Source organism: Blennius ocellaris, assembly GCF_963422515.1.
Source record: "Blennius ocellaris genome assembly, chromosome: 22".
NCBI classification, from domain to species: Eukaryota; Metazoa; Chordata; class Actinopteri; order Blenniiformes; family Blenniidae; genus Blennius; species Blennius ocellaris.
The window spans coordinates 3,320,820-3,330,496 of record NC_137671.1 but is presented as its reverse complement, the minus strand read 5'-3'; the positions used below and the strand labels follow the sequence as shown (position 1 = coordinate 3,330,496).

The 9,677-nt window shown below is 45.7% G+C and overlaps 3 protein-coding genes across 4 annotated transcripts; 2 read left to right on the top strand and 1 right to left on the bottom strand.

Moving 5' to 3' along the window:
* Window positions 1-344: 344 nt before the first annotated feature.
* On the top strand, window positions 345-4,885 carry hcls1 (hematopoietic cell-specific Lyn substrate 1). The gene is made up of 14 exons (XM_080517971.1): window positions 345-406; window positions 1,029-1,112; window positions 1,206-1,279; window positions 1,881-2,004; window positions 2,099-2,209; window positions 2,473-2,527; window positions 2,620-2,730; window positions 2,806-2,861; window positions 2,979-3,048; window positions 3,138-3,286; window positions 3,391-3,510; window positions 4,253-4,463; window positions 4,546-4,608; window positions 4,701-4,885. The coding sequence occupies exons 2-14, from the start codon at window positions 1,029-1,031 to the stop codon at window positions 4,832-4,834; spliced, it is 1,362 nt and encodes a 453-aa protein (XP_080374097.1). The 5' UTR covers window positions 345-406; the 3' UTR covers window positions 4,835-4,885.
* Window positions 4,886-4,940: 55 nt separating this feature from the next.
* Window positions 4,941-6,988, bottom strand: llph (LLP homolog, long-term synaptic facilitation factor). The gene is made up of 3 exons (XM_080518631.1): window positions 6,897-6,988; window positions 5,626-5,851; window positions 4,941-5,421 (listed from the first exon to the last, which is right to left on the bottom strand). Exons 2-3 carry the CDS (start codon window positions 5,837-5,839, stop codon window positions 5,261-5,263), a joined length of 375 nt encoding a protein of 124 aa, XP_080374757.1. The 5' UTR covers window positions 5,840-5,851; window positions 6,897-6,988; the 3' UTR covers window positions 4,941-5,260.
* Window positions 6,989-7,086: 98 nt separating this feature from the next.
* Window positions 7,087-9,646, top strand: pex26 (peroxisomal biogenesis factor 26). 2 transcript variants are annotated; one of them, XM_080518657.1, is made up of 6 exons: window positions 7,087-7,100; window positions 7,266-7,467; window positions 7,804-7,944; window positions 8,321-8,634; window positions 9,092-9,232; window positions 9,323-9,646. In XM_080518657.1, exons 2-6 carry the CDS (start codon window positions 7,268-7,270, stop codon window positions 9,421-9,423), a joined length of 897 nt encoding a protein of 298 aa, XP_080374783.1. In that variant the 5' UTR covers window positions 7,087-7,100; window positions 7,266-7,267; the 3' UTR covers window positions 9,424-9,646. The 2 variants fall into 2 exon arrangements, with proteins under 2 accessions (XP_080374783.1, XP_080374782.1); XM_080518656.1 differs by having other exon boundaries at window positions 7,100-7,467.
* The last annotated feature ends 31 nt before the right edge of the window (window positions 9,647-9,677 follow it).

Here is a 9,677-nt window from a genome sequence, read left to right as displayed (position 1 = left end):
AGTCTGCCCCCAAGTGTTGTAATCGCATACTAACAGATTTGAATTCAACTCGTATTTCTAAAAGATAATAAGCTGTGAATATTTCAGACAACTTGTCTTCTGATTTTCTTATAAAACGATAATAATCTAAACATTTTCCGGCACGTGACGACTAGTTACTGAGTCTCCAGGTTAACTGAGCATCAATTTCAAAAAAAGGTTTTCGATTTTTTTATTTTATTTTTTTTAAGTATCTTGTTTGAAAACTTATTGGAGTAACACGTGGTGGGGGTTTTGTTGCGCGCGCGTTCACGAGTGCGGTGTGCGCGTTCACGGCCGTCATACGAGTCCTCGCTTGAAGAGCCGTACAAGTACCAAGTTACTTTAATATCCAACAAAACACGGATTCCTGCACAGACCTCGGAAGGTAACGTGTGTTTTTTTTAATGATTTGACTGTTTTTAATAGTCTCTGTCATTTCTTTATTCATGTCAAACAATTAAGGAAGTAAGAAAATAGTTTGGGGCTGAAAGCAGACCAGGCAAATGTCAAGTTTACCGCTTTATATTTTGTATGAATGGATGTAAAGAATGGTAAAATAATCCACTTAAATAGGAAGCGCTTTGTAACTTGTACTTGATACCCAATATTTAGATTGTGGTCATTCAGCTGCACTAATTGAAAGCTTAGATCTTCCCCTTCTAACAATAAAGCATCACCGTAAATATTTAGATCTTCACTTTATATTAACTCACATTGGATCTTCAAACATGAAACGTGAGTTTCCCCAGAACAATCTGTTGTTATTGTTGTTTCTTTAGTATTTTACTGTCATATTTGACCCAAGTTGAAGCCATGAAGTGTTTTTTTTTCTTAATAGAGGAAATGAAGCTTTAAAAAAATCTGTCAACTTCCTTTTTGGGACTTGAGCAGCTTGTGACTGAGTGATTAATGTTCCTGCTGTCGAGCACATGCAGGCTGTTGTATGTTTTCTAATGCAAGTGGTGACTTTGTTGATGTTTGCATTTTGACCTGTTGTGTGATTCCAGATGTGGAAGTCAGTGGTGGGCCACGATGTGAGCCTGAAGGTGTCTGACGAGGGCGACGACTGGGAGACGGACCCTGACTTCGAGGTGCCCCCCCCCCCCCTGTCGGGTGTTTACATCGCTGCCGAAATGGGTTTCAAAGTCTGTTTTCAAGCCCGTCGTCTGGTTTCTGTGTCTCAGAACGACGTCTCGGAGCAGGAGCAGAGGTGGGGGGCCAAGACCATCGAGGGCTCGGGGCGTAAAGAGCACATCAGGTATGGAGGTGGAGCAGTGAGCAGTGATGGAGATCTGCTTTGTAGTCTGGAGAGAAAAGCAGGTCACAGTGTGGCAACAGGAAGAGGAAGTCACAGCAGAGCTGTGAGGCTGAGAGTCGCTCCTAATATGGCTCGTTTTTTTGCTGATGACACGCCGCTCGTCACATTTAAAGCACCATCAGACCGCGGCGTCAGACCAGACGAACACGGCTACTGAGTTTGAGCTATTTTTTTAACCTTTTAAGAGGCCGAATCAACCCAGTAGAACTAAACGCCCGTATACATCATGTCCTATCTGACAATGAAACAAACTCAAATCACATAACTTGCATTATTGGCATTTTACTAGTGGAAGCTGATTGAAAGAATAAACTCCTCATGAAACTGAACATTGGATGCAGGTAAAGGTGAAGGTGGAGGTGAACAAAAAGCACATTCAGTGTAGTTTTTTGCCAGAATTCAAAAATATCCTCAAAAAGTAGAACATGAGCAATAATTCGATTTCTAGAATCTGCTTCCAGACGTGTTTGAGGTCGGATGATGTCATCACTTTGCTCTGGATGTCCTCCTGCTGGGGTGTAACGGCGTCGGCCATGTGCAGCGTTGCAGAGCTCAGGAGCAAGGTGGCCGTGGAGCACGAGCAGGTGAAGCAGAAGGAGCACACGCCCAAAGCGTCGTACGGCTACGGCGGGCGGTTCGGGGTGGAGAAGGACCGGATGGACAGAGTGAGCCGGGCCGCCGTCAAACCCTCCACAGCTCCACTCGTTCGCCCCCCCCCCCCCCCCCCGTCCCTGATTCCCCCGCTCTGCGTCCCCGCAGGCCGCCGTGGGTCACGACTACGTCGGGCAGGTGGAGCAGCACTCGTCCCAGAAAGACGCGTCCAAAGGCTTCGGCGGGAAGTTCGGGGTCATGAAGGACCGAGTGGATAAGGTGGGACCGGCTGGCCGGCGGGCGAGACGTGGCGATGGAGCTGAACGCAGCTTTGCATGTTTTGTTTATTTATGTTTTTTTAATTTCTAGATTTAACAGGAAGTCAATGAGGAAAAGCTCAAATTGGAGCGACGCTCGTTCTTTTCAATATAACCCATCAATATTACATTTCCGCTGTTTTCCCACCATTTTTGATCCGAGTTTATTCACGTTAAAGTTTGATGAATTGTGAAACGTGTGACCGTGTCGTGTTTCCTCCGCAGTCCGCCGTGGGCTTCGAGTACAAAGGACAGGTGGAGCAACATGGATCCCAGAAAGGTGGAGACTCACGGCTCACACTCCGGATGCCCATCTCTCTTTTTTTTCCTCCAGTGACTCATCAGCTGTTCCGATCGCCTTGAATGTTCCAGACTACTCGAGGGGCTTCGGGGGGAAGTTCGGGGTGGAGAGGGAGAAGGTGGACAAGGCGGCGCTGGGCTACGACTACAAGGGCGAGACGGAGAAACACGAGTCGCAGAAAGGTGAGCCGCGCTCCCCCGTGGTGCGTGATGGGAAGCGTCGAGGGGCTCCCGACTCATCGGATCGATTGTGTTTAGATTACTCGGCAGGTTTCGGAGGGCGTTTTGGAGTGCAGACGGACCGCATGGATAAGGTCGGCTTCTATTTTATCGTCGTCACGTTTAAAATTACATTTAGTTGACATTAAAACTAAAGACCAATATTCAAAATGCACTTTTTTTTTTAACCTCATTGTGTCGTTATGTTTCAGAGTGCAGCCGGCTTCTCCAACATCGACTCTCCCGCCTCCGCGTACGAAAAAACCCAACCGATCGAGGCCTGTGAGTTCATTTTCCCTCGTCCCGACGTACAACCTGCCGCCGCGTTCGCACTGCTGCTAACCTCTCTTTGTACCCTTTGGGTGAGAAAGCGAGCGCGGGCGCCGGCAAGCTGAAGGCGCGCTTCGAGAGTCTGGCCAAGGCTTCAGACGAAGAGAACAGGAGGAAAGTGGAGGAGGAGCGAGCGAGGAGGCAAGCCCGAGAGAGCAGGGAGCGAGAGGAGGCCGGGCGCAGACAGCGGGTAGCAGGACGCCGCGGCGGGAATGTGTTTTTAAAAAAACAACAACATACAATTAGAAAAAAGCTCAGGAGGTTTTGATTCCAGGACGTCTTGTTCAATTCCAGGAGCAGAGCAGCAGAGAGGAGAACGCTGCTGCTCCTCCTCCACCGGCTCCAGATCGCGTGACGCCACGAGCAGAGAGTCAGCAGCACATGGCGGAGATACAAGAAATACCTGAATCAGAAGTGAGACACGTTCTTATTTTCAACATATTTCCGGGGGGTTGACTTATCCAGACATGTGAGATCCTGATAACACTTGGTACAAAGCAGGTTGTCAACTCAGACCTCCGTGCTCCCGTCTAACCAGTCACACAGAGGAACTCTGCAGAGAGTTTACTGAAGTATCACTGAAGGATCCATTATTCTGAGAACATGGAGGATGAAAACACATCCTCCAGGCTAAAAGCTACTCTGCTGCCAGAACATCCTCTCCAGAAGAGAAACTCCAGCGTGGCAGTACTGGCCTCTGGTGGAGCTGCAGGTTCTTTAAGCCGGCTTTTTATAAACTCCTGCACGCAGGGTAAATAATATGCTGCCATATTAAAAAAAACACTTTTTTCTTTTTTTTTTTAAATAACCCAAAAGCAGCTCAGTGGAACACTTGTCTTTTTATAATTCTGCATACATCCAAACATGGAGCATTCACACCCTGCATTTCTGTGGTGAGGATGTAAATAATGCCAGACTCATTGTCTGGTTCTATATTTTTAAGGTTATTGTTTCACTATCGATGCAACAAAGTAACATTTACAGTAAATGTAAAAGAATCCTGGTTCCATGAGTCATCAGAAAACGCTAAATTGAGCTCATTCGTCTTCATTCCGGCCGTTTCTTCCTCATGACTGAACCAATAAATCAACTGTAATACAGACTTCAGGATTTGAACTTGGTTGAATCAGATGAGTAGCTTGTCGAACGTCTCCAGGAGGAACCGGAATACGAGGAGCCGCCGGAATACGAGGAGCCGCCGGAACACGAGGAGCCGCCGGCGCTGCCTCCGCGCTCAGACGACGCCCCCGAGCCGGACGCCGCCCCTCCCCTGCCTGAGAGGTCGGCCGGAGTGGACGAGGACGAGGACGAGGACGAGGCAGAATACGAGACCATCGCCGAGCCGCCGCCTCCACCCGAACACACAGGTCTGTGAGCGAGGCGGCTGCGTTTTTTCCCAAAAAACCCAAGGCTTTGCCTTCATGTGGGCGTTTCTCTCCGAACCGACAGACGACGACTACGAAGACCTGAGTGCAGGACTGAAGGCTTTAGCGATCTACGACTACGAAGGAGGTACGACGCCCCCGTCGTGTGACGAACCGTAACGCCTCACAAACCCGCCAGTCTGCGCCTTTCTGTCACAACGTTTCGCTTCCTCCCCGCAGAGGCAGACGACGAGATCTCCTTCAACCCAGACGACGTGGTGACCAACGTGGAGATGATCGACGAGGGCTGGTGGAAGGGCCGCTGCCACGGCCGCGTCGGCCTCTTCCCCGCCGCCTACGTCCAGCTCCTGTAACGCCCACGTGGCTCCGGATTTCAACCACAGGCCGTTTCTCGGGAGGACGTCGCTGCAATAAACTGATTTAAAAGGACATTTTAAAATGAAAGGTGTGTCATTTGTATACCAACAAGTTTTATTGGATCACATTGACTTCAAAGAGTCTTTCGTGGAGTTCATTGGATTTGAAAAGCGGCTTCACTTGAGAGGATTCCAAGCAAACTAAACAACAGATTGAAGCTTTACACAGCTCAGATACAAAAAAAAAAGGGCTAAAAATAAAGCACGGCGATTGCGTCTGCCGATACAAAGTTCTCATCCCAGAAGAAGCAGCAGTGAATTTTTCTATCATTTCAAAGCTTTGAAAAGGAGAAACTCAAGAGTTCACGTATGACAGACGAGCCAGAGTTTGAGTCCAACGTCAGTCAGCAGATTTCCTCCCGTTCACCAGGCGAGACCCTTCTTCTTCTTGCCCTGACTGCCTTTCTTCGCCCGCTTGCCCTTCAGCTTCTTGGCCTGACGCTGGCTCATCCACACTGGATACTGTCCGTGTTCGTCCAGGAGAGTCTTCTTGTTGCGCTTGCTGTCCATGTCCATCTTTCCATCTGGAAAACAGAGAAATGCGGGAAATTAATGTTCCACCTCCATTAGGACCTATTTGGATGTTGGTTCATCAAGACACTAATGACTGACAGGGTTCCTACAAGTTAAATTTAAGACTTTATAGGAAAGTTTTAGGACAACTTTGACCAAACTTTAATGCCAATTTCAAAGCGTGTTCGCAGTCAAATTGTCAAATCTCTCCTCACCGTCCGCCTCTTCCCCCGCCATGTCCACATCCACCTTCTTTATCTTGTCCGCCGGCACCACGGTGGCGATCTCCTGCACGTCGCTCATCACAGCCTCTCCTTTTTTATCCAGATTCAGCGCCTGCTTCAGCCGGGCCAGCTCCTTGGGGGCGTTCTTCTTCCTCTTCTCCGCCCGCATCTTTCTCTTCCATTTACTGCGGAGGCTCTTGGCCATCTTAACGACGCTCTGAAAGCACAGAAAGAGACAAACTTTTTGTTTTATTTTGGTTTGTCACTACATTTAGGTGAAAACACATTACAAACGGAACGCAAATTCTCGAACGAGCGACATTTGCCTCAGAGAATGTGTGATTATAACACTGTCTTCTGATAATACAATGTCCTACACTGACGACTTCTTTTTTATTTATAACAAACAAAATTCCATTGAGACACATTTGCTTCCAAAACTGAAATCTTTCAACCAGAATTCAATCTGACAACTGAAAATGTTGAATTATACCAGAAAAAGTTGAAGAAATCCTTGTGGAAAACACTGGAAATTATATACAAGTCCACTTTAAACAGAGTCCTCATTATAAAAGACATTTTCTCTTTAATTAAATTCTGGTTAATGATCCCTCTGAGGCAGGCACCAACAATACTGGGACCTTCAAAGTGAATCACCTTGTTTCCATGACTCCCGTGCTTTGTGTGGACTTCAGTAGCTGATCTTGATGATGTTTATATGTCTACCACGTTGGCTTACTGTCATGTGATTTGCTCAATAGTGTTAACGAGCAGTCAAACAAGTGTCATCATGTGTTCAAGGAGCTCAATTCCCAAACCATGGAAAGCTGAAGCATCTGCTAACACGAAATACTTTTAAATTGAAATAGCACAGAACATGTGGATTAGACTTATAATGATATTTATCATACTCTATTTAAAAAACATTAAGACCGGTGCATTGATAGATACAAATCAGACTAAAATCCAGGAGAACTGTTTAAAGTGTCGCAATTTCCTATCGACAATTTAGTTAAATATACATATATAGACATACTCGGAGTTAAAGTGTAATATGTTAAGAAGCTGCAAATCTGCAATGGAAATAAGTACATAACTGTGGAGTCGGTGAATAATCGCGCAAGCTAAATGCTAAGTAAACTGCTACATAGTTAGCCGTGGATTCTGGGCCTTAAAATGCTTAAAACCCGTCTTGACAGAGCGTCATGAGACCGTACAGAAGTGGACTTTACATGTCGATAAAAAATGTAACTGTTACTTACATTTCGCTCCGGTCGTTTATCTTTTTCTGTGACTTTCTTGCTGCTTTCACGCAAAAACACACGTACGCAGTGAACACGTGTTTACATGTGAGGAAGCGTTTTGATGACGTAGGGCTGAGGCTGTCACATGATTGGCTGTCGTAGTTTCTGGCGCCCGATTGGTCAGCGACCTCCGTACCGGAAGCATCATGGAAGACAAATGAGGTAAACAAACAGCTTGGAAAGTTTAGACGGCAAATTATTGATTTTCAACGTGGTTATACAGCGTTTTCCTGCATTCGGTGCATACAGAAATGAAAGGAAAGCGCACTGCGTTGTAAATTGCGTGAATTTTCTTCTGGATTATCTTTTTTTGTTTTCAATTTGGAGCGATGAGCAACACGTCGATAACCACTCAGGGTGCAGGTCGAGCCACCTGCAGCCCCTCCATCCCATCCTCCTCTACGCCCATGTTCAACATGCTCCAGACGGCTGCCGAGCAGATGATGATCCACAAGGACTTCCAGGCGGTGTTCGACACGTGTAACAAAGGTCTGCAGAGCCTGGGCGGCCTGGGGCAGGAGGAACACAGGTGAATCCGTTAGCCTCCATGTTGAGTGTGTTTCCATTTGACCTCGGCTGTCTGAGTTTACTCTGTCTCTCAATCACCTCTCTTAAGTCACTTTTCAGCTTCGAGAAAGAAAAGTTATTGATTTTGGGCGTCTGTCGGTGCACTCATGATACTATTCTGAAGCCTCTCACTGATATCTATAACTCAGTATTTAGGTTTATTTTGCAATCAGTGTGTCTTGGTATATATTTGATTATTTACTAATATATGATTAATTACTAATGTTACACGGCAATACACTGACTACCTCCTGCAGCTTCAGATGTTTGTCTGACTCTGTTTTCTGTGTGTTTGCAGATATACAGACTTTAAGGCTGGTTTCTGCATCTTAGGGATTCAGGCTCTGGCTGAGATGAATCAGTGGCCTGGAGTCCTTTCCTGGGTCCTGCAGCAGTACGAGCAGCAGGAGAAAATACCAGCCAAAGTACTGCAGATATGGTGAGGAACTCAAAATATTAAAATAAATCACTTATTAAAACTCTGTGAGCAGGTGATACAAGTCCAATTCCTTAAAAAGTTGTGGCAATGTACAAAAAAGTGAATCAAAAGGGAGTGAAATGATTAGTAATACTCTGACAACCCAGACTGGATGTTTGACACATCTAGTTATATTAGAAGTTTAGCATGGAAAAAAAAAATCTCCCAGCAGCTCAGCTAGAAAATGGTCCATGGTGACAAGAGCCAGCTCGAAATACAAACTTTAACAAAGAGGAGGGTAATATGGCTGATCTTAAAAGTAGACACTGTGTTGGTCTCCATAGCTGCCTCACAAAAATACACCAGTTGAATTGACTTGTTTCTTGTTTCTGTCCAGCATTCTTCTTTACTCTAAGGTGTGCGAGCCTGCAGTGATGCAGGAAGCAGCCAGAGTCTGGTTACACTGCCCAGCCAACAGCACGGCGTCCGGCTTCAGGACGGTGGCGGAGCTGTACCTGCTGCATATCCTGGTACCTCTGGGACATTTGGAGGAAGCGCGGGAACTGGTGACGGGTGAGGTCGGCAGCACCGCCTTCACGGAAGACCAGAGGCGCACAGCGCTGGAAGTCGTGGAAGAAACGGAGCGAGACATGCAAGAACCAGACAACCCCGCAAACCCAGAGACCCCAGCAGAGCCCGTGACACCTCAAGGTAGATGGATAAGAAAGATACACAGCAGAGTCGACTGGAGCAAAGTTGGGAGAAGTGCCTTGCTCAAAGACACAGTGGAAAGGCCAGGGATCAAACTCAGGACTTCAGATATACGAGTCAGAGACACCGGACAGACCGATTTTATTAATTATGAGAGAAATTCAAGTTTTCAGCAGACAAATGCAATAACAAAAGGACAAATAAATCGCTTCTAATATCCAAATTAATAGAAATACCAAGTGTAATAAAAGTTGATATTCACAGAATTTACACATTTCAAGGCAGTTTACACAAGGTGAACAGACATATGCCCCTCTGCACGACCATCGAGGGATGAATTGTACCAAGAAAGACAAAAAAAAAAATCTAATCAAACATGAAGATTTCACTATGTACCGTCACATAAGTACAAACACTCCCTATGAGAGATTTCTCTGACTATTTCTGTGTTCTTCAGGCACCGTCATCCAGAAACTTGAAGCCATGCTCGTGTTTCTACACAGAAGAGTGAGGTTCTCCGGCTCCGGCTGGTTCCCTCTGAGGAAGCTCTTTCTGGCTGCTCTGCTCCTCTACATGCTCTTTGTCCGGATGGATCCAGGTCAGAGACATCAAAATCAGTCACACTGGGTTTTTAAGTTTAATTACAAACTGTTTAAATATGTTTTGTGCCTTTTTCCCCCACTTCTAGCTCTTCCGTCTTCTTTCATGTGGATTTCCAAACTTCTTCAACTGATCAAACAGACGTGGAATACCTTGTTCGCGCCATATCATCAGAGCAAGTCATTGTAGAAGAGACACTTTCCCTTTCGGTTTGTTGTGGACCCTGTTTGGGTATTTAAAAAAATACTATAAAGATTTTCTGTGTGTGATTTGTTTTCAGCTGGAAAACACTTAAACACTCTTTGAATCTCCAAAAACTATTCAACCTTATTTAAGTACATTTATTTTGTAAAGAATTGAAAGTATATCAATAATTATACCAATGAATTTGATCCTGAAATGTATTTTAACCACAAAAATGGCCATTAACAACTGACTGGACT

Bases quoted from the DNA above. Each gene is read 5' to 3' on its own strand.
- hcls1 (XM_080517971.1), top strand. From the start codon at position 1,029: ATGTGGAAGTCAGTGGTGGGCCACGATGTGAGCCTGAAGGTGTCTGAC. The intron at 2,210-2,472 runs GTGGGACCGGCT...TTTCCTCCGCAG, and splicing joins TGAAGGACCGAGTGGATAAG to TCCGCCGTGGGCTTCGAGTA. The intron at 4,464-4,545 runs GTCTGTGAGCGA...CCGAACCGACAG, and splicing joins GCCTCCACCCGAACACACAG to ACGACGACTACGAAGACCTG.
- llph (XM_080518631.1), bottom strand. From the start codon at position 5,839: ATGGCCAAGAGCCTCCGCAGTAAATGGAAGAGAAAGATGCGGGCGGAG. The intron at 5,422-5,625 runs GTGAGGAGAGAT...TCTGTTTTCCAG, and splicing joins GGCGGGGGAAGAGGCGGACG to ATGGAAAGATGGACATGGAC.
- pex26 (XM_080518657.1), top strand. From the start codon at position 7,268: ATGAGCAACACGTCGATAACCACTCAGGGTGCAGGTCGAGCCACCTGC. The intron at 7,468-7,803 runs GTGAATCCGTTA...GTGTGTTTGCAG, and splicing joins CTGGGGCAGGAGGAACACAG to ATATACAGACTTTAAGGCTG. The intron at 8,635-9,091 runs GTAGATGGATAA...TGTGTTCTTCAG, and splicing joins AGAGCCCGTGACACCTCAAG to GCACCGTCATCCAGAAACTT.